Source organism: Cydia strobilella, chromosome 3 (genome assembly GCF_947568885.1).
Source record: "Cydia strobilella chromosome 3, ilCydStro3.1, whole genome shotgun sequence".
Lineage (NCBI taxonomy): Eukaryota > Metazoa > Arthropoda > Insecta > Lepidoptera > Tortricidae > Cydia > Cydia strobilella.
In genome coordinates this window covers 21213442-21238872 of record NC_086043.1, presented here as the reverse complement: position 1 = coordinate 21238872, position 25431 = coordinate 21213442, and the positions used below count along the sequence as shown (strand labels likewise).

The 25431-nt window shown below is 36.2% G+C and overlaps 2 protein-coding genes across 2 annotated transcripts in view; one reads left to right on the top strand and one right to left on the bottom strand.

Annotated features, from left to right (window-relative positions):
* LOC134756100 (zwei Ig domain protein zig-8-like) overlaps positions 1–25431 on the top strand; it is a 660767-nt gene that overhangs the window by 336162 nt on the left and 299174 nt on the right. The gene's annotated exons all lie outside the window — the stretch shown is intronic.
* On the bottom strand, positions 22990–23663 carry LOC134756180 (uncharacterized; the record flags this gene model as incomplete). The annotated part of the gene is made up of 1 exon (XM_063693007.1): positions 22990–23663. A coding segment is annotated over exon 1 (639 nt), but the record flags the coding sequence as incomplete, so codon positions are not given.

Sequence of the window (25431 nt, the reverse complement as noted above, 5' to 3'; positions counted from 1 at the left end):
TTACATTTTTGCGACTAAAATCGACACCGGCCTCTTAAATATTACCTTAATCTAAATAGATTAGATTAGATGATTTATTTCATGAAAGACAATTTACATAATAAGTTTGCATTAATGTCAAAAATATAAGAATTTCTATCATGATCGTCAAAATAAAAATAAAAATGAAAATAATAACAATACTAATGAAAATAAAATTATAGCTCCAATAAGGATTGTCAACACAATTACAATAAGAGTAAGTAGATAAACACTTACAAATCCAAAATATAAGTAAATTTATAATGTCAAAACTTACATTACCAATAAAAACACAACACACAAGAACAATAAATAAAAAGTCAATTTATCCCAAATGGGAACAGTGGTTACAGTGTCATATTAATGGAGTAGGTATAAAATAATACAAATAATATCTCCCAATAAGAATCGTCAACACACAATAATATAAAAAAAAATCTCCCAATAAGGATCGTCTTTATGATAAGGAATACAATGTAAATATAGAAAACAATGATAATTAAACAATTTCTGAATCAAAATGTCATTTCCATGAACTCATTTACTGTGTACAGAGGGTTTTCTAACAAAATATCAGAGCAATTTATTGATGCAGTTATTATTATTCTTAAAAACATTGAATTATTATAGATATGTCAAACTGAATAATAAGAATTTCACAAAAGGATCGTCAAACACCAAAAGGAATTAAGGAATTAATGCGATGAAAACAAATAATCGACCGGACCTCGACAACTAGGGGCTAAATGAAAATCGTTTGCAGAAAAACGAACCGAACCGCTATCTTTATCGCACTGTGGAAGAGTGATAGAGATAGACAATAGCGTTTCGTTACGTTTTCTGCAATCTGGCATCTTGGATGAATAATCAAAAGGAATAAGAGACGTGGTTCATTATATTGTGAATTATTATGCTTGCTGTGTTTGACGTTAGTAAAATACAGATTAGAATAGACTACACACTAAGAGAATTGAATGCTAGAAAATATGCAGGGCGCCCCTAGCCATTAGACACAGCCGAAATGTACTTATGCATTAGGGTATTTAGAACTAGTGTACAAAGTATCATAACAACCGGTGTAGCGGTTACGAAGAAATTAACAAATAACGATTTTTTTACTTTGGAGCAGCCTGTATATTTTAGTAGCTTCTGAGGTAATAAATAATAATAATAAAAGACGTTTATTCAAGAAGTTGTAACATAGGTACATAATAAAAGTACACGATAATGCTTACAAACTAATTGAAAGGGAAGGTGGCTCAGCTGATGTCTGTGCCAAAAAAGCTTCGGGGCACAGCAGCCCCAAAGGTTTGAAATAGTATGAAACTTTCTTCGACCTTATCGATTATCTTTTTTATTTATGACACTAATACGATTCTGACTTTTGACAAATGTCATATTTGCCGTATATTTTCGAACAAATTGTCAAAAGCACTGCAAATGATTAATACAGAATGTTTATTTTTGTTGTCGATTATTGGAAATCTTTTGTTTGAAAATTATTTTTTTTATCTTTTGCTCTAATTAAAAAAATCTCTTTGGTTTTCTCGTTGGGTCTGGGAGATAGGGAGCGTCTTTTTCAGCCGTGGCAGTAGACCATTCATCTTTCCACCTGTCCGAGATGTTACAGTTGTTTAGGCTTGGCGCTATAGCACAGGGTGGGTTTCGAGAAACCAAACGTTGTGGAGAAGGGTGGCAGAATTCTTTATGGGCTGGTAGCGTTGGGTTTTTCAAAAACTTCTCCGCCTCTTTTCAACATAAGTGGGGTTGGAAGGAGTCTCCCCTCTGCGAGTGCGGCGAAGAAGCGAACCACTGAGCACATATTTCGTCGCTGCCCGCTTCACTCCTATCCTGGCCCAGCTGAGGACCTGGATGCCCAGACACCCGACGTGGTTACCTGGCTTAACAACCTCAAAGCTGTACTCTGATTGCCTAAACATGCATGCCATACGATTAAATAAATTAAAAAAATATTAACGTTAGAGCATTCCTGAGAAGTAACCCTACGTCAGAATTCAGGGTTTGTCCAATGGCTAATAAGATCATTCTGTATAAATTATATTATAGTCCTCATCGTTTTCGATGACGGCGACCCTAAATAAACATTATGGATGTTGTCTAGCGTGAGCCCTAATATGGCTGGCCAGGCCGAAATTGCTCTAAAATATTCTATTGCACGCGTGACAATAAAGATGGCCAGCTGCGTTGAACGTGTACACGTAGGACGGCTTAGGTCTTTAGGTTCTAGAAAATAAACTAGGTAGCGAATATTGGTGAGTTTTGTCTGAAAAAAGGGGTTATACAAATTTTTGAAGCAGTAAATGAAAATGTACCTATACTGTAACAGTCAAGGGCATAAATATATATACATTTCTTCTTCTTTTTTTTGTGTTTCCACTTAGTTATTGCATGTTAATTGTACTTTTGTGGACATCTGTTATTGGCTATGTTTTCTGTTCACTATGATTTGTATTAATTTTTGTATTGCTGTTGATGCCCCAAATAAATAAAATAAAATAAAAATAAATAAATTCCCAAAGTTTCAAAAATATGTGTATTTACGCTCTTACACCTTAGACAATAAAGTCGTGTTCACATATTTTTGAGCCATTTGTCTGGATCGATATTGTTGCCTTCGACTGTACAAGCACAATTATACTGATATGAGACAGCTAACTGATATGATTCCAATATGATTCAAATATGAATCAAATATCGCTTTGATGTCAGGTACACATTCAAATTGGCCTGATAATCCCTTGAGAAAACCACGACATGGATTCATAAACACTGAAAACAAAATTCGATCAACAAATTCTTAATGTTGGTAATTACTCGGTATGGTAATGACAGGGGCCGGGAATGACCAACCTGGGAATCGGAGTAATGACTTCGCCAACTTTTTTGACACATTTGGTAATTAGTTTGTAATCTTGTTGGCTTTTGTTGGTTAGATTATGAGTGGGATTTGGATACGTGGAAATAATGTCAAAAGATTGAGAGGAATTAATAGGGCCCTTTCTAGGGCACACAAATATTATATGGCGAAAATGAGCACCCTATAAAATCATCTTTTTGTATTTTTATCTTATGCAGAATTTTTAGGGCTTTAAGGCGGCGATGAGGCTTGAATCGTGTATTTTTTTTAATATTGGCCGTTATAGGGTTATAACATTGTAGGGTAGTGTTAAAGGTTATAGAAAAATTCACTGCCATCATAAGCCCAATACCGATATTTCAAAATCAAATGATAATGAAAATTGAAATTTTTAAAATAAAAAAAATAAGTTAAGTATATGTTTGGATTTAATTTTGCTTTGAGATACCGTTATGGCTTATGAGAACTATATGTGTCTTTTCAAGTAAAAGGTACCACATTGTCGCTTGCCATAACGACGCTCTGACAGATTTTTCGTATAAAGATACATGCAATTTTCGTACCATACCATACCATGCAATGTGGTACCTTTTGATTGAAAACGTTACGTCTACTCCGGTACCTTATTATAGCGGCTTAGCGGCCCTAGTTGCGGTTTATCACAAGTTCAACACTCGCTTGACAATGCATAAATTGGCCATTGTTATTTAAAAAAAAATTGTCCATTCAAATGTTAATATTTTGTGATGACAAGCACACAAAGTTACGGACGTATGTATGTCGAGTTTGTAGTTAAATGGACCATCAAATTGCGACAAAATGCCGAGTCAAATCCTTTTCCTTACTACACACTTTTTTTACTGTCTGTGTGTATATAATTTTGTCTGTTTTGTATTGTTGTTGTTATCCTTTTCTTTTTCTTTTTTTTAACAATCGTTATTAATAAACTTTCATCTTTTTGTCCTGTGTATACGCATTGTCGAATAAATGACTTTTCTTCTTCTTCATACATTAGACTTATATTGACCGGGATATAGACCGTGATGACCGGTCAATATAAGTCTAGTGAAACTAACCGTGAATCATTCAAAACTCTAATTCTTCATACATGGTTGGTAACGCTAGTTTAGTTTGTGTAGGGTAAATACTAAATTGCCTAGACTAGAATTGCCTGCACTAGAAATGACATAGGTATATTTTAGGAATAACATTTATAAAATCTCCTCTCTCCCATTAATAAATTGAAATTTAAATCGTTCTAAATCTGTAGAAAGCACTCTTTTTTGACTGAAATCATACGAAACGTCTTTATGTTTACATTCCCAGGTAGCATTTATACGTCACTATGACGTCAGCGGCGTCTTTATGGCGTCATTGTTACGTCATTATGACGTCGCTGACGTCACTTTGCTACTCGGGTTGGTTTTGGGTGTCTACCGCAATCGAATCTCCTTAAGACCCTTACAAAGTCTGACCTAAGGGACCCTAATTAATCAAAGATACTATAGCTTTAAATCGTCTACGAGATCTGCCAGCTAAGACCTTAGGTTGGGACATAGCATAGCCTAGGTTGGGATACTCATATTTAGGCCTAGAAATGTTAAATTTTAGGCTGTTAGGTGTTACATTACAATTGCTAAAATATTTCCGCATTTCGAGACCAATTCAAACTTATATTTTAATGTCGAAATCATATCTATGAAAATGTCGTTTTGTTCCTGTTTTGTTTCCATTTCAGTGCATCTAGCTCGCGAAATACTCGCGCGAATGATAACTTAATGACATCATTTAACTATCATTTTAATGTCAAAGTGTACATTCGAACTGGAATCCTGTTTTCTACATGTTTCTATAACCCCATCAACCTTGAATAGTGAACCTCCGCCCAAATTTATCAATTTGTCTGGCGTCTGCCTGTACAGTTTGTTATGTTATCCTTTAAATCCTCACTAGAAATTCAGGAATATGCTTCTAAGCGCCACTTGCACCATCCCACCAACCCGGGGTTAACCGGTCAAACCTGGAGTTACCATAGTTACCAGTACAATTTGACACTGGGTTAACGGTTTAACCTCTAACTCCGGGTTAGTGGGATGGTGCGAGTGGCGCTAAGACTTCTTTGTGAAACAATAGCTGTAACGGTCTCCTATCCAAGTTGGTAGTACGAGTAACCCAGCCCATTGAAAAACAGCAAATCCCGGGTTTGAATCCAGATAAGGGCACTTATAAGTTTGTGTTTTTTTTTTCAACTTACAATTTTATTATATTAATTAGTTAGGTATCCCAACAATTATACACAGTAATATTTTCGTTGTCAACATTGTGTTTATCACAAATAGTTGTTTCCGAATTACATTTTGTTTGTAGGTATATTAGTATTCATATAATATTTTTATACACATAATCCTCATCGAGCTTACTTTGGGACTAGGTCAGTTAGTGTAACATTGTCCTATAATATATTATTTAATATCTGCATTCTAATTCCGCAACATTTAACTTGAAAGCTAGCTACGATGATACCGCACTACACCTACATTTCCAGCAAAATACAGTAACTAAGTAATTGCTTTTACAACGCTTGAAATGCTCCTAACTCTATCAAGCCAGAACCTCCGACCAAATTAATCAATGCTCTAACATTAAAGCGTCCGCGGGTAAGTGTCGCATTGAGTGTTGCCACTCGGCCCTCGTACATCTTTATTACGGCGTTGAGAATCGCACGCTGCATGCTAAGCAGGCCATACCGTCCACGGCAATATTGGTCATAGAATAAATCCGTACTCGGGCGATCCAATGTAAAATGACCTTCACATTTGTGCGGAAATCCCTCTTATATTGGCGTTCAAATTATCGGTGGCAGTGTTTGGAATTGTACAGGCTTGACGTACCAAAGAACAGCAGGCTCGATGCGGTCAACGTTATTGGTTAATGTGAAAATGGAACCGAATACTATTTAAAGCACTAACAGCGGTTTTTAGCGACGAAAAATAAGAAATGTCATGAGCAAATATCTATGTATTTCTCAAAACTCTCAAAAGGGGGAAACTCGTTTAGTGTGCGTAGGTAAATAATATTATGATTATTTTTTTTGTTAAAAAGATGACATACCGAAATAACAAAAGTGTTTATCTCATTGCTTTATATTATGTAGTCTAATCAATTACTGGACATGAGATGTATTTTATGTTTGAAAAAATGAATTAAGCAAATTAATCACGAATTCTTATTCAGGACTTCTGTTTTTTAGATACGACAGCTAATTACAAATTGGAGTTGCAGGCGTACATAGGCTACGGAGACTGCTTAACATCAGGCGGGCCGTATGCTTGTTTGCCACCGACGTTGTATAAAAAAAAATTAACTACCGTAAACGTACTGTTTCGATTCACATTGTATCAGCATTACAACATATATTTTGATATTTTGCGACATCAATGTAGTCAGCAGTAAAGATGGTATACTCTGAATCCGAACGGCACCTTTTAGGGGCTGTCAATACCCAATGTCCTTGAAATGTATGTTACTTAAGCAGTTTTCTTAAGAAAAACTAAAATACTCTAAGAACACATTAAATTATTTTCTATGAAAATATTTTAATTTGTGTTTTTTCAAGTAGACACACTACTATTTAAACTATAAACTGAAAATAAATGTCATATACTTACGAAGGAAAAAATGACCAAAGCCTCCAGTGTCCAGAGCTGGAATCGAACCAGCGTTCTCCGTTTCATATACTTGAAAAAAAAACTAAAATAATTATATTTCAAAGACCCTGGCCGTACTCGATACATGATTGAACAAAATCGGCTCGATATAAAATAATTACAAAGATTGGTCTTAAAATCAATATTAAACGGTTCTATGTCTCTATGTTTTTGCCTTATATTTAGGTCTGCAATTAAAATCACAGTTTCAAAATATTTATACCTCAATCGCTAACGAGTAATATTACACAAATAATCCACATTATTTTTATAGTTTTTAGGGTTCCGTACCTATAGGGTAAAAACGGGACCCTAATTACTAAGACTCCGCTGTCCGTCTGTCCATCTGTCTGTCTGTCACCAGGCTGTATCTCATGAACCGTGATAGCTAGACAGTTGTCACAGAGTCATCAATTTTCACAGATGATGTATTTCTGTTGCAGCTATAACAACAAATACTAAAATCCGACCCTCGGTGCGCGAGTCCGACTCGACCTTGGCCGGTTTTTTTTATTATTCCCTTGCCCAGACCCAGTTACATGCGAGAGTTATCTCATTTACTCCGATACAAATAGACTGTGCGCGTTTTAGGTATTGAAAGCCTCTTAATATATAATAAATCTATTTATAACTTATTTTTTCTGTAAATACAATGGGCATTTTTAATACGGCCAGTTTCCCGTTCAAAAAACTCAGTGTGTAGCTGACCTGCTGTACCTTTACCACTTGCTCTACTATTAGGTGAGGTAAAAGCACCAATGAGGTCGCCGGGAATTGGGAGAACGAATGGATAGTGTTTTGTCACGTAATGAATGAACATCTCATTCAGTGACCGAATGAAAGTGGGTCAATTTTAACTGGATTTACACAAACAGCTAGAGGAATGGAAATTCGATTTTAGTTCGTATTTAGTTACCTGCAGTTTTTCGGGTTTTATATGTAGGTTAAAATCGGTTATAGTTTTTCGTGTTTTGACTCGCTCTAAAATTTTCTAAGGAGCATCTGTGACTTGAATTGTCTGTAGACATTTTTTTCGTTTTTAGGGTTCCGTGCCTAAAAACGGGACCCTATTACTAAGACTCCACTGTTTGTCACCAGGCTGTATCTCATGAACCGTGATAGCTAGACAGTTGACATTTTCACAGATGATGTATTTCTGTTGCCGCTATAACAAGAAATACTAAAAATTAAATTTGTACAGAACCCTCGGTGGGCGAGTCCGACTCGCAATTGTCGGGTTTTTTGTAGTTTAGCACATACATTTATTTAGAATTTTAAAAAAACACGAATCAAAATATTTAATAAAATAATTGTATTTGTTTTCAAACTTGTTCATAGATGGCAGCACCAGTCTCTCTCGCTACAACGTAAATCCGTAAGGAGTTCGTTTAGGAGGTGCATATTATTTCAAATTAAGATACTAGAACCAAACGAGACTAGAAAGAGCTGTGATAGGAATCATAATACGACACGAGAGGTATTAAATATGTATAATGCAATTTTATGTATATTTACCAGTTTTGAATGATTCACGGTTAGTTTCATCATCATTTATCATCATTTATTTAATGCAAAAACCATGGTTATAAAAGGTGTTACATAGAGATTTGGTACATGGTCACCCTGCAAGGGCGTAGCAATGTCTTAAAAACTAGTTAAAGCTAAAAAGTGAATTTATACAAAACAAGATATGTTTAAATTGGTACTTTCAGTGGAAATATAATAATAATCAATTCGTAGTAAATATATAACATTGAATTGGTGAATTATCGTCAAGAAATAATTTTATAATTATAGCAAATTAGAATGTTATATTGTCAGTTTATTCAATTATTCCATTATAGTGTCAACAAATTGGTATTCAATTAGGTAATTAATTATGAGATAACATTATTGAGTATCATTTGTCATAAATTCTTGGTAGGAATAAAATGTTTTATTAAGTAGCCACGATTTTAGGTTATTTCGAAATATATTAAAGGTTTCGGCTTGTTTGATGGAGTCGGGGATTTTATTATATATTTTAATTGATTGGTAATAGGGCCCGTTTTTATATAATGTTAATTTAGGCTCTGGAAGAGCTAGCTGATTATTTCGACGCGCGCTTGTAACATACTGGAAGTCAGATATGTGTTTTCTTACATATAGTCCAACCTTCAGTATGTATATGCATGGTAAGGTAAGAAGCTTCAGGTTAATAAAATGTGGTCGGCAGCTTTCTGGTTGTCGGATGTTAGCTATAACGCGTACGCATTTTTTTGTGCTATAAATAAATCTTCGACGTCTGTGCTATTCCCCCATAAGACTACTCCGTACCGCAGCCATGCATAGGCATATGCGTAATATGCAGAAAGTGCACATTCTACGTTTGTGTTCCTTTTTAGAACACTTAACGCAAACAAAAAACGTGATAGTTTGTTCCTGACCTCTTCAATATGCGTTTTCCAATTTAAACTCGTGTCAATGTGTAGTCCTAATAGTTTGAATGAGCTAACCTCTTCGATGCCAAGTTGTTTTGACGTTGCCGATAAATCTAAGTCTTCTTTTTGGTACGGATGAAATTGAATTATTTTAGTTTTGCTCATATTCAGTTCTAAACTATGTTCATCTAGCCAATTCGTAATTTCTGCCAAAGTTTCGTTGATATCGCTCTGAAAGTTATGGTTTTTAGGACTTCTAAACAAGAGGGACACATCATCTGCGAACATGATGCAAGTGTGTTTAGTAATTTTAGGCAAATCATTGATATAAACTAAAAATAGGATACATCCTAAAACTGACCCCTGAGGTATAGAACAATTAGTTATTAGGGTGTCTGATTGTATGTTTGAGACTTCACCTGTTTTTTTGTCATGATGTTGGATCTGTACGCATTGCGCCCTGTCTTTTAAGTAGGATTGCAACCATTTGTGCGCACTGCCTCGAATACCTATTCCATAAAGTTTATTTAATAGGATAAAATGCGAAATTTTGTCATATGCTTTCGTCATATCTAACATTAAACCGATAGCATAATGTTTCACTAGATTTATGCATGTAACTTCGTCGAAATATCGGGAGCTCGAAAACAATACAAAAGGTAAGATATCACGGTCCATATTCCCGTCAATATTAGTCTAGTTAAAGTATATTTGTTGGGTATATGAAAAAAAATTCGTTTACAAATAATACTTGTATAGGTATAATTACTTTGTTGTATGGAGATTATTTAAAAGATTTTACTCTTAAATCAAAATATCGATAAAATAAATAATTTAATATTTTCCCTTTATCTTATTCATAAAGTGCACTGTTATATTCTTTAAATTGGAAAATAGCATTGTCTTTTTTTACTTTTTGAAAATAACTGTATTCGTTTATGTAAATGCATTTCTAAATGACAATTTTATTCATCCAGCTAAATCTCCAATTTCCAATGCAAAATCGGCTGTCTATTAAATACACTTTACATTTTTTGTGCCGTTCAATTGAATTTTCATATCTGCATATTCGTCTGTCATTTGTTTGAAGCTATTGCATATGCAGCGGGTTATCGCATGCATATTAGACTTTATGGTTGCATATTGTAGTTTTTTTCCCTTTACGATTAGACTAGCTCGAAAGTCAATCGAATTGGAGCCCTATTCATATTTTATTATCTTTTATGGTGTTGATATTGATATGATCCGCCGGTCACTTGTTTGTATTGGCGAGCGAAATGCATTGCGAGTCGTGTCATAAGGCATATACAGGTTGGCTAAAAAAATAAGCGCATTCCCGTTGCCAGGGAGGTTTTGGGATTATACTGAGCAACTTTTACTATGGGTCCAACCCCGAAATCGCGAAAAAAAATTTGGCTGTTTCATACATTTTGGTTGGTCTATTTTCTATGGGAGGGTAAATATTTTTTCGCGATTTCGTGGTTGGTGCCATAGTAAAAGTTGCTCAGTATAATCCCAAAACCTCCCTGGCAATGGGAATGCACTTATTTTTTAGCCACCCTGTATAGTCGAGCCAAAGTTTGTTGGCAGTGTAAATCGGCCTTATCATGGGGTCGATTAAATTAAAAATAAAAATGTAAGTACTTGATAGTGAAAAACACTTGTTTTCTTATTTTTTTCAGGTAAGTGTCGATGCCGGACTTCAGAGGCTTAGAATAACAATGCTATGCACTAGGTGACATATTCCCTCAACCGAGAGTATTACAGGTTAGTTTAATTAGTTGTATTAATATACTTATGAAATAAAACTATGAAAACGGATTATATCGCGTATATTGAATTTATATTGAGTTTATTGGATTTATTTTATTTATTCTGATGTTTTGAAAAGATGTGTCCCGCCGAGTTTGTTGCCGGTCCCATATTGGGATACCCTCCTACAATTTAGGAGGGAATTAAATCTTCTCGGGTCCGTGGTGTAGGGTTGGAGCCGGCGTAGTTTTTATCGCGTATATATATATATATATATATATATATATATATCTTTACTTGGAAATAATTGTAGTGTATAACTAGCCTTATGAACCGATTTTGCATGTACAACCAGCCTTGAAACATGAAAATGTGAAATTACCTTACTAAGTTGTTTCCAACAAATTTGTAACAGACTTGTCAGAAAAGTCAAAAACATGACATTATTGACGATGACGACCGGTCTGGCCTAGTGGGTACCCTGCCTGTGAAGCCGATGGTCCTGGGTTCGAATCCCGGTAAGGGTATTTGTTTGTGTGATGAACACAGATATTTGTTCCTGTGTCTTTGGTATTTTCTATGTATGTAAGTATATAAGTATGTATATCGTCGCCTAGCACCCATAGTACAAGCTTTGCTTAGATTTTAAAATCTTTTATGGTGTTGATATCGATATGATCCGCCGGTCACGTGTGTATGGGCGAGCGAAATGCATTGCGAGTCGTTTCATAGGGCATATATATAGCTTATATATAGCTTTGCTTAGTTTGGGGCTAGGTCGATCTGTGTAAGATGTCCTCTAATATTTAATTTATTTATTCATTTATTCGCAAATTCTCCTACAAGATTTACAAATCTAAACTTATTCTACCGCAATATAACCCCGAACCGTATGGAACTACAATAGCCGCAAAAACACGAATAAAAGGTTAACGATTGGAAAGTTGGGGACCGTGAAAAAATATGAAAAGTTGGAGACGATATGGCGACGATGATGACAGAACGAGCATATTGTTGGCGCGAGGAGGCGGGAAGAGTTCCGTATGTTTGGTAAATAATGTCTGAGGAGCGAAATCAATAGGAACCTTAAATAATTTTACAGTTTAGACTCACTTGTTTTTAGTTACTCGCGCGATATGTTTCGGAGAGCCTGATATAATAGGTCTCCTTTCTCAAGCACTAACAGTGCGAGCAGCGTTCACGACGGCCGTGCATCGCGTACCGTATCTCTCCGAAACATATCGCGCGAGTAACTAAAAACAAGTGAGTAAACTGTAAAATTATTTACAGTTTACTCTCTCACAACAGTTTAAATTCCATAGAAACTAATTGATAGAACTTGTATAACTTACATCGATAATATTTATTCGGGTTCTAAGCAGTGTAAGGCTATTTATTCAACGTGGTAACACCACAAGCATAGGCAATTTGTTATTTACGTCATTTATTATGGAATATTTTTGCTAAAACAGGCACTTTTAAATTGTCAAGTTTTACAAATATTACCTTAATCTAAATATCAGAGCAATTTATTGATGCAGTTATTATTATTCTAAAAAACATTGAATTATTATAGATATATCAAGCTTAATACTAAGAATTTCACAAAAGGATCGTCAAACACCAAAATTGTATAAAAAATCTAGTATTATATTCTAGTATTGTAGTCTAGAAACTTTCTAGAATAAAAATCTACATGTCAAAAAATACGGATTACCTAATATAGGTATTCATTGAATTATCAATTTCATCATTATTAACATAATAATAAATAATTAATTATTTTCAGTCACAATCCCACGGTGTTTCATCATTCATGTAGTCTTGTGTGCTATAGATATAAGTTTACGTTTTACATATTTTTTAAATTTATTAACAGATAATTCAGTGATGATATTTGGATGTTTATTATAAAATCTTACACAATTACCCATGAATGATTTTTTAATTTTATGGAGCCGAGTGAAAGGCACTGCGAGCTTATGCTTATTTCTAGTATTAATCTTATGTATGTCACAGTTTTACTTAAAACTGGCAATGTTTTTATGTACATTGCCAGTTTTACGCCGTATTTGTTTTTTTGCCGTACGACTTACTCAATATATAGGTTCCGGAACCTATATTTGATGGCTCACGATCGAGCGCCTGGTGCCATATCTACCTCCCTTTACTTACATCCATGCCCGGTAATGACATTAATTTTGCATACACATACACTACACGACACATACATATACATTACACACACACACACACACACACACACATATACATACATTACATTATTATAGATATTTCTTTTCGTTTGTTGTTTGGCCAGGCGTGAAGAGACGCAAATCACCGTTAACGTTAGTCAACGGAGCACGGAATGACTTCCAAAGGTAGCATCAGCAAAAACTGCTCACAAATTGCGATGTTTTGGCGGAACCCCGAATCTCTGTGAATGTCCGCTTGAACAAGAATAATATTCCTATATTCTACCGGCCAAATCGCCACGACTAACCAATATTATTGTGACCTCTAAGGTCCGTATTATTCAGAGCCCACTGTGTCCCACTGCTGGGCAAAGGCCTCCCCCTCTTTTTACACTCGTCTCTGTTTAGTGATATATCTGGCCAGCCTCTCAATAAGGAGTCCAAGTTATCCCACCATCGCCGACGAGGTCTGCCGGATCCCCGGTTAGACTCGTGGGGCTCCCACTCCGTGGTTAACTTGGCTCACAAGTCGTCCGGCATTCGGCAGACTTGACCAGCCCAGTCCCATTTCAACTTAGCCGCTTTCCGAGCTACATCTATTATTTGAGTCTTAAGGTCCGTAACTGGGCCGATTTTTTTTTGTTTATTTTTTTTCTCGTCAAATAAAGTTTTATGAATACGAATCCCTATTCTGTACAATATATTAAAAGCACATAGTCCGCACAACTGCGTGTAATCTTTACGCGCGATTGAAGTAAAACTTCTTTGACGATGACGTTTATCGCTATGTTGGCACTTTGACGTGTGTCTGTGCGTGTGTGACTACTGAGCGCTACTTCCGTCAGAAAAAAAATCTGAGTTACCCTCTAGTCGCGCCTAAAGAGGTTTTACTTCAAAAATAAATATTCCTTTGTGTAAACGTATGGAATTTCCGTGACTACGGAAAAATACATACATTTTTGTTGTTCCAAATTGGGATTTCGTGTTTATTCCGCCCACAACGAGCTCTTAAAACTTACGAAATTTTATCAAAATCAGATGTTACTTGTTTTTGCACTTCAGGTTACATTCAAACAACAAAAAAACCAAACAAAAAAACAAGAATTGGCGCTGGGTTGGGCTTTTGAAAGAGCCAACCCAGAGGTTAAACTAGGCCTTTTGGTAATAAGTACGATTTCTTCATGTAAATATCAAATTATATTTCGTAAGTTTCAAAAAACTTATTAGTCATTAGCATTTTGCCTTTGTAGAGTTTGAAACAAATAAATTCATTTTGAGCAATGATGTGGCTATGTTATTCCAACACTTATTCTGTATTTATACCTAAATTAAAGGTCCCTCTACGCTGGTTATCTTGAGTGAGGGATAGGAATATCCAAGGATACCTAATGAAGATGAATCTCGTTTCTCGACGTTACATTTTTTTCCCTAATACAGCCTGGAAATTTTCGGGTACGGTCAGGAATACTTACACAATTCCTCGTGAGTATAATTTAAAAAGTTGAATGGAGGACTCGATTAATTCCGTTTTAGGGAAGGAAATTAAAAAAGTTGTCATTTTTTATTCCACGTGGGTGGCCAAGCATACGGCCCGCCTGGTAAACGGTCACCGTAGACGGTCACCCATGTGATACGATAAACGCTTTATACATACTTGTTAGCCACTTTTAGTATAAAATATGTATGTAAATTCATAAAAATAAATATAATTACATAGCATTTATTTCCATTCATATTTACAATCAACTTAAGTCTTATACATAATTAGTTACGTTATGGATAACGTAACTAATACTACATAATTAGTTACGTTGTGGATAACGTAACTAATTATGTATAAGACTTAAGTTGACGCTGGAGCGTGCAGCGTCATACGGCCTGATTCTAATTTTAATAAACGTCAAAAATTTGATCTCGATACGATATGGATCGGATCTAATTTTTGACGTTTATTAAAATTAGAATCAGGCCGATGGAGGGTAAATTTAATTTAATCATTATTATTAAATTGAAATTTTTGATAACCGGAAATTGTAGGGGAAAAAAAGGCAAATAAAAAATAATACTTTGCTGAAATATACTGATATTAAAAAGATCGACGTCTAAATTCAGATAGAAATTCAACAAGAATTTACATTACCAGACGAACATTTTGTTCGGAACATATTTCGTACAATTTTGTTATCTATTGAACGAAGTAATTTTAATCTTAGTTTATTTCGGCTTAGGTATGGATAATTTCGTCATGGCAGAATGTTCGCGATCCCATGACGTCTCCCATACGATAATACGGGTAAAGCCGATGTGGGTTTAGTGGGTAGGACTCCTCCCCCTTTTCTCGCTAAGAGAAAGGAATGGGAGATGGGAGTCCCACATAACCCCCGACGCCCCTCTAGGTCACAGGGGCTATGCGTAACAGCAAATACCACATCGTTAAAAAAAAGGTATGGATAATTTATGGTTTGTAGTTATTTAGCAAGCTCAGCCGAATTTCAGCATCCCATACAAATGGAGTTTCGTTCTCATTTTAAAACTACGTATTGGATTGTAATGAAACTTTGCAAATACAATGACATGAGGTACATCTAGTTCTGTAATTACTTTATATAGCTCCAGTTTATAAAACAAACGTAATAGAGCAAAAACGAGTTTTGTAAAAAAACTTCGCTGTATTTTTTTAACTATGGTATCTGAAGCTACATAAACAAATTACAGGACTAGATATACCTTATCCTATTGTAAGTACAAAATTTCATATCAATCAAGCTAGTCGTTTTAAAATGAGAGCTTAAACTACGTTTGTATGGAGAACCGGGCTTGTTGCGGACTCTTAAGCAGAATAATATACGTATGCTTTTAACTTACTCGACTGACAACCAGTTATTTTAACTTTGATGTTGGTGCGTGATTATTTTATACACTGTACATAATAGTACATTATGATACAAGTGTGCTAAGTTGGTCATTACACACGAGGCGATATTGTGCGCGCGAGCTGTAAGCGAGCGCGCAATAAGAAAGCCGATGTCATTTACTATGATTTTATTTCTTATTTTAGGTGTTTGCCGCTGTCTTAGAAAAAAGAATGTGTGCAACGGTGCATAATCAGGTCTTAAAATTCACGGGCCTGTCTTTACAAAACTCATCTTTGTTTCGTCTTGTAACTTATGCCCTTGAATTTAAGAACCCTTATTATGTACCTGTTTCACAAAATACTATTATTTGACAGCCTACTCGGTGGTGACACTGCTTACAAACCAGGAGATTACGGGTTTGAATCTTGGTAAAGGCGTTTATCACAAATATTTCTTCCCGAGTTATGGATGTTTTCTATGTTCATAAGTATTTATACATGAATACACACACACGCCTGACTGAGCTCACTGTGGGCCTAGGTCAATCATATCCACACAAAATGATTAGATGAATAGGATAGAATTCGATATATCGATAGATATTATTTATAGCATATAAGTAGGACCGTTTCATTGATTTCTCGCTCCAATAATTTTATTGAACACGAATTTCTGTACTTCGATATAAAAAGGATCAAAAGGAAGGGAGAAGGACATTATATATGACTGGAAAATATCCATGAGCATGTAAAATATTAGTACCTAACGATAGCTTCGCTATGTGCTTGACATCGGGATAATATTAGAATTATGGAAGGTACTATTTAGTTATCGTATGTCTTGTCCGCGCCAATACATGTACGGACTAGTACGAGCGAAATGCACGATCACTGATTTTGCACTGGCAGTTTTATAGAGCTTCATTCTGATGTCAGTATTCGTTCGAATTGATGACAGTTTATAAATAGGTGCAGCCGGGCTAGCACATGATTGGCGCGAGAGTATCTCGCCGCGACATAGACTACCCGTCCCCCTTTAATTCAATACAGTTAGTAAAAGACGGGTAGTCTATCTCGCGGCGAGATACTGTCGCGTCAATCATGTGCTCGGCCTACAGCTGCCGTTTGCTACGAAACCCTCGTAATGCTACGTCAAGTCGTAGCACGCGTAGCCGGAATGGTTTTCCCGTAGCGTAAATGTTTCGTAGACGCGTAACGAAAATGTGAGTCCAGGGGCCGATTTTTGAATTTCGACCGCACGATTTCGTGTATTTCGTTCAATAATATCTCCACTAGGTACTAGCCATTTAAATTCTACTATGAAAATGGTCACTACCACTAGATTCCCAATTTATATCGCTCGTATTTCAAAAATTACCATCTCGCCGTTTTCCGCCGATTTAGTGACGAAATCGAGCGATTGAAATTCACAAATCGCCCTCAATTCGAATGTACATTTTGGTATCTAAATGATGTGATTTTGTTATCATTCGCGCTTATACATACTCATTCATGTCTTGACGCGAGCGAGCACGGTAACAAAATGACAAATTATGATATCTAAATGTACGGTCAAACTGGTTCTGTGTCGTAATTAGCGCAGCAAAGATTTCGATGACACTTTACATACTTAAACTGTTTTCACAAAATCAAAACCCACTCAAAAACATCCGGATTATCGCTTTGTCTCTCGTCTGCTCGTGGCAAAACAAATGTTCTGTCACCAATCACCTTGACCTCTGTAGGTCGAACAACAAACAGCAAAAAACCGAAATTACGAAACTTCCTGACTCACCAATTTGTCACAGATGTCGAAACGGCACGTTGAATTTGACTGCATTTTAAAAAGGCTTAAGTCGCTGCAGTTTCACAAATACTTGTTTCTTTTTGAAGCGTTGAAACAATCGCACGCCAATAGGACCTCTGGGACGCATAAGACAGACAAACTTAGCTGTAATGGTGTGTAATACTGGATAGAAACATTTTTACAGGAATGTTTGCAAAGCTAAGCAAGAATCGTTGGTAGCCTAGCGGTAAGGACGTGTGATTTACAATCCGGATAGTTTGTATCAGAATCATTTGTTTCTGAGTTACGAATGTTTTCAATGTATATACGTAGGTATTATAACATCAATGTACTATAATATATCGTTGTCTAGTAACTACAAGCCTTATTGAGCCTTAAATTAAACACACACACACACACACACACACACACACACACACACACACACACACACGCGCGCGCGCGCGCACACACACACGCACACGCACACGCGCGCACACACACACATACACACACACACACACACACACACACACACACACACACACACACACAACAGTTTAAATTCGATTAAACTGTTGTGTGTGCGGTTTGAGTAAGATGATATTATAATATTTATCACCAGCTATCTATATTATAGCATCTGTTCGCGACGTCATCTGCGTGGGATGATGATAATGATGGATACAAACTAGCCTATAACTTTTCCCAATAAGAACAACATGATAATCATTCAATTTGGGCATAAACTTAATTATTTGTCATCAATTATCAGGCAATTAATTAAATCTCTCAATTTCGCCCCCCTTTTCACTCTCTTTAGGGATGATTTCCGACATAAAACCTATCCTATGTCCTTCCCCGGTCAAACTATTTCTATGCCAAATTTCAACTAAATCGGTTCAGCGGTTTAACACACAGATGACAGACAGACAGAGTATGGATTCCGACAATTTTACTGAAAACCACAAGGAAGCTAAAAATTTAAAATACGCAAAAACGCCCGAGTTTGCAATGTATTCGCCATGTTATTTTAATGCGTGACAAAACAGGCGATATATGCAACAACAGCCGCTCAGTAGCGTGACGCTCAAATGGTTTTATGATATGAAAAACGTTCCACACGTTTAGGACTGTCGCCTTACATGATTTCGTATAACGGGGTGTACAATGTACACAGTTAAAGTAGATTAGTAGGTTTTTTTTTAACTCAAACTGTCTTCAATGAAAAAAATGAAAATGAAAAAATGAAAAATATATTTATTTTGCACACAAAGATGGGAATTTGTAGATGGAGTATGGGCACGGGGAACGTGAGTCAAAGACGAGCGCTGCTTTAAGACTGGTTTATTATTTTTCTCCAACAACCCTCCACATGCTAATATATGACAATTCCCTTTTTAATAAAAAAAAAGGAAAAAAAAAACTATTACGTTATATATAAACCAACTTAAAAATAAATTATGATCGAGTATCCATTTTACACGTAACATCAAAATATAAGTTGACATTGTAAATTATTTAGGTACTCATTGACTATAATACATTCCTTTCTGAACATGCAATAAGTTTTATATGTTATCTCCTTGCTTCATTAAATAATAATCATCAGTGTAAATAACAAAAACGCATTACAATTCATTAATAGGTAGATTCTTAACTTTGGTAAAAATAAGTATTTATTACAATAAAATGCATTTCAATTCATCTATAGGTAAAACTTTAAAATTGGTATAAATAAATAATATAAGCAAAAATTTTGGTAATTAAAAAATAAACAACTTTGAGGTAAGTTAAACATTACCATTACATGCAATTGATTTCCTATAACAGTACAGTTACCTACTTAGTCTAAACTTTTTTCGCCGGGATTGGATTCACTGGATGTAGTTCACCCTTCATGATGTGGCTGGGAATCCCCACCGATCAGGAGGTCGTACTTCCCTGCCGGAACGAGTAGTTCGGTAAGTATTGTTTATGGGAACGTTAGAACCGGTGCTGGGCGAGTGTGGAGGGGATTGCGCGGGGGCGCGGGCGTAGGAACACGTGGGCGCACTGATCAGCTGTGCGTTATTTGTACCTACTCGTATATTTATGTCATCATAATTTGCACGCGGCAATTCATTATCAACCCTAAACTGTGAATCGACAATTATGTGTTTTCTGTTTCGTCTTAATACTGTGCCTGACTGTAATTGAATAACGTAAGATCTAAAACTCAGCTTTTTCAGTATCGTGCCAGCTATCCAAGAATTGTTATGTCTAGCTTTTACTTTTTGACCAATGTATAACTCCGGTAATTGTCGAGCTCCCCTATCATAATAAAATTTCTGGATGTACTGGCGGGCCTTCAAGTTTTTGACAACATCTTTCTGTATTCTCGGCATTAACAAATTAGGTGAACATGGAACTATACTTCTTAATTTCCTATTGTAAAATAATTCCGCCGGGGAAGACTAGAAGGGTAGACTAGATGATATGGGTGTGTTTGCGTATTCCAGTAAAGCTAGGTTTAAATCTGTGTTATCAAACGTAGTTTTACGCATCATGTTTTTAATTACCTGTACGAATCGCTCGACTTGACCGTTCGATTGAGAAAACCCAGGGGATGACGTGACATGCTGGAAGGACCACTCTTTGGAAAACTGTTTAAAACTGTTCGAGCTAAACTCTGGGCCATTATCACATAAGTATTTCGGGAATACCGTGCCTCTTAAAAATAGTTTTTATTTTAGTGATGACATATTCGGTTCTTAGGCATTTTAATTTTACTACCTCTGCAAATTTGCTATAGTAATCTATTAGTAATAGGAACGATTTCCCGCCATAGTGAAAGACATCTACACCTACTTTGCTCCATGCTCGCTCGGGAACTTCATGTGGTATGAGGGGCTCCTTACTATTTTTCTTTCTATAAGTGAGGCATGCCTGGCAACGCGACAAATAGTCTAATAGTTGTGAATTTAAATTCGGCCAGTACATAATCTCACGAGCTCTTAATCGACATTTTTCTATACCTAAATGCCCTATATGAACTTTTTGTAGCATTTCTGTACGCATACACTTAGGAATTACAACGCGGTTTCCTTTCCAAACTATTCCAAAGGCAAGCGTGAGTTCATCCCTCACATCCCAATAGGGATTTAACAATGTATTTATTTTATTTTTGTGTGTCGGCCACCCGGACTTAATTACTTTAATTAGCTGCTGTAATTCATCATCCTGCTTAGTACACTTTTGTATTTCTAAAAAATGTGAATCTGTGAGTGGATTTGAAGTGGTCAGCGCACACACCTGCGCCTGCGCCTCGAGATAGTCGCGTGGGACGGAGCTCTCGCTCGCGCCCGGTGCAACTGCACGGGATAGTGCGTCCGCTATAAACAAGTACTTACCCGGCTTGTAAACAAGTTTAAAGGTATATGGCTGAAGTCTCAATAACATTCTTTGTAATCGCGCAGGTGCATTTGCTAACGGTTTATTTACTATGCTAATTAACGGTTTGTGATCTGTTTCTATAGTTACGTCACTTCGCCCGTATATATAGCTATAAAATCTTTCACACGCATAAACACAGGCATATAGCTCCTTCTCGATCTGAGCATACGATTGTTCGGCTTTTGACAGGGACTTTGAAGCATACGAGACTGGTAGGTCATCCTGAAGTAAACAGCAACCTAATCCGTGTTTACTCGCATCTACCGAGATCACTACTGGTTTATCGAGACTGTAATATTGTAAGACCGGTGGATTAGTCAAACATTCCTTTATTTTATCAAAACATTCTTGGTGTTGATGATCCCAGTGCCATTCTACAGATTTCTTTAATAGATCCCGCAAAAGGAATGTTTTCTCTGATAAGTTTGGGACAAATCTACCTACATATGTAACCAATCCTAAAAACCGTTCGACGTCTTTTGTATTTTGTGGCCTCGGGAGATTTTTTATCGCTAATATATGACTATCATCTGGCTTTATCCCTGAGTGGGTGATTTTATGACCTAGATATTTTAATTCTTTTAATCCAATTTTACACTTCTCACGATTTAATTTAATATTTATTTCCCTGCACCTCTCGAGTACCGCCTTAAGTCTCTGATCGTGAACTTCTTTTGAGTTTGCGTATACTAATAAATCGTCGACAAAAAGAATTACCCCCTCGATATCCTCAAAATGCTCATATAGTTTCCTATGAAATACCTCTGATGCAGACGAGATGCCGTATGGCATTCTGAGAAATTTGTACCTACCGAAAGCCGTATTAAATGTACATAAATCCGTACTTGACTCATGTAGTGCCACTTGCCAGAATCCATGTTTTGCGTCTAAAGTACTAAAGTACTTAGCTCCCGATAAACAAGAAGTTATTTCTTCCAAGGTTGGCAACTTAAAGTGCTCACGCCGAATAGCCTTGTTAAGGTCCTGGGGATCTAAACATATCCGCAGGTCGCCATTTGGCTTTTTTACCACCGTCATGCTATTCACCCAATCCGTGGGGCGCTCAACCTTGGCAATAATGCCCTGTTCCTGCATTTCTTGCAACTTATTTTTAATTTTATCTTTTAATGCTACCGGTAATTTCCTAGGGGAATGGACTACCGGTCTGACGTCATCTTTTAGCCTTATTTTGTAATTTCCTGGCAAACAACCTACACCTACAAAAATGTCTGAATATTCATCCAAAATTTCACTTTTCTTTTGTAACGTATATACTCTCTTAACCAAATTAAGCTCTCGACATGAGTACTTGCCTAGTATCGGCATCGAATCTGTGTCGACGACAACAAATCGTAAAACATACACATTCGTTCTATGTGTGACTTTTAAATAACATTTACCTACCACTTTTAACTGATCCCTTGAATACGCTTCCAACTTAAGGGACGTTTTAGTCAAATCAGACTCACGAATATTTAATTGTTTTAACCTACGTAAAGGAAGGACATTCACGTCAGCACCGGTATCTAACTTGAAAGCTATGTTTTTACCACAAATTTGTAAACTCTCTAGAAAATCATCTGTCTTTATATTCATATGTTTATTTACCTGATCGGAAGAGTCCTCACGCACCTCATAAATTCCACACATTCTCGAGTAGTGGTTAAATTTCTTACAACTTAAACATTGTTGTCCATATGCCGGGCACTTAAACTTTGCATGAACTCCACCACATTGTAGACAACCGCGATACATCGGTGTGTTGTGCCACTTTCTCTCCTCCCGGTAGCGTGAAGAAGGTAGGCCTCCTCTAGCACCCCTTGAGTCCTGATGCTGCTCTTGCTGCCGCGACGGACCTGGACGCGACCACTGCCCGCCCGGTCGCGTGCGCGATGACCTTGACCGCTGCGCTCGAGAAAACCGACGGTCCTTATGTATAGCATCAATCCCCTTCACTTGTGAGTTTGTACCTTGATTTTCATTAGAAATTTCATGTACATGGTGATGCTCAGTGCTCTCCGATTTCAAGGTCACAGCTTGTGCGCGAGATAATTCTGCCAAATTACCAATCTCTACAGCCTTTGTTAAAGTCAAATCTGGTTCCCTCAACAAGCGTTCTCGTAATGTTCCATCTCTTATTCCACATATCAATCTATCTCGCACTAAGTCTTGGCACAGGTCTTTGAATTCACATTTCACCGCCATTTTGTTTAATTCGAACACGTACTGTTCGACGGACTCGAATTCACTCTGATCGCGTGTAAAGAATCTGTGACGTTCAATCGTTAAATTCTTTTTTGGGTAAAAAAAATCATCAAATTTCGCCAACACTTTGTCAACCGTATCACATTTTGTTTGATCCGTAAACTGATCGTACACGTCTCTGCACTGATCACCAATGACATGAAGCAAAATATTTATCTGCACTGTGGCGTCTTTCTTCCCGATTTCACACGCTGCATAGTAAATTATGAAACTCTTTTTCCATTTGTCCCACTCTTTACTTAAATTACCAGATGTCACATTTACAAGATTATTTTCAAATATAAATGGCGGCGGTGGTTGCAAAATGGTTTCCATTGTACTTGGTAATTAGTTTTGCTTTTATATTTCACAACACTCAGTTTTTTATTACATTTATCTTATCACTTCGACTTCAAATAGCACTATTAATCTCTTTTAAAAACCGGCTGCGCCATGTTTAGTATATTAGGGCACGGGGAACGTGAGTCAAAGACGAGCGCTGCTTTAAGACTGGTTTATTATTTTTCTCCAACAACCCTCCACATGCTAATATATGACACATGAGGTTCAGGTTGCGCGCATACAGCGGTACATTTATAACAGTATGAACAGGGGTCCCCAAACTAGGCATAGCCTGTATCTTGGGCGACCAGTTAGAGAATTAAAAACTAGATTGAAAAAAAAAAAAAAAAAAAAAAGTATGTCTAAAGATGAAGATAGGTGCTAATGCTAATAACCTTAGCTACTAGGGATTTACGTTGGTCAGTCTGTCAGTCAAGTCTCTTACGGCTAAGTGTCTATACCTATAGGTTAAATGTCTAATTATGTAACATAGAGTACCACTACATATGGACAGAAATTTAGGCTTATGGCCGCGACACTTTCTCTCACTTTCACTTTCACTTTCTTCTCAATACTTTGAGATTTTATATATCTCGTCATATTTCTATATACGTTACTATTTCAAGTATTTTATTTATGTAAAGCTTTTCAAAATACCTATTCGACAAAATACCAGATCAAAAGTCCAACTATTGTAATTTTTAGTGTTCCGTGACAAACTTTGTTTTGACAAACGGAAAACTTATAGAATCACTTCGGTCTTGCAAATCAGTTAAATGCGTTTTTTTTTAATAGCCTGTAGTGTCCCACTGCTGGGCAAAGGCCTCTCCCGTTGATTTCCGTGACAAAAATTAAGTAAATAAAATAAAATATAATGGTGTTGTCGCTAATAACATTTATAAATAAATTGTATTACTGGCAACACCACATTCATTATCAAAATGCGTCAAAACAAACAAGTATTGTTAAATGGCATTTATTTGCGTGATGAGCACAGATATGTTCCTGAGTCATGGATTTTTTCTATGTATTTCTATAATTCAAATGTGATAATCGTACCTACCTAAATACTCGTGTTCAGAAGTTATTTGAATACAGAAATGTCTGCTTTATACAATGCGATTATCTGGAAATCGAGTGACTTTACTTTTTTACTACAACTTTGGCGCTCCTTATGAAATGTGGCGAAGGCATGCGATGTTCCGTGCGCATATCCTATCTGGCCGTGTGCTATGTTGGATTGGTTTATTAAAAAACTTTGCTTTATTGGACGCAGGATATTTTGATTGTTTTGATTTCAAAATACGACCTAAATACTTAAATAAAGGGCGTTTTTATTGATCAACTTTGTAGCGGGTCGATTACAATTTGGAAAAATAAAAGGTTTTGTACTATTTTGTCTCTTATTACATTCACTGCCAGCGACTCGCTAGGCGGGTTAACTGTTCGTAGGCGCTTTTTCCTACATATGGTTAATCCGTGTTATCGGCTACGCTCGTAGCGCGTAGCTGACGTGAGCAGTGAATGTGTTAAAACACATTTTCTTTTTCTCTTTGTAATAAAAAAAATGAGTTTTTATATTCGGAGAGTACATCTCTATATTTAATAATTTGATGTATATTTGATTATATTTAATCTTTACTATTTTAATGTTCATTCCCGGTAATTTTAATCGTTGGTAAAATGGTGGCGAATACCGTCGGCTGGTACTTAATTATTTTGTTCAGTAAATAGGATTTTTCTATTTTATTTTTATTTTGTGTTTAATAAAAATGCAAATATTTACAGTACAGTATA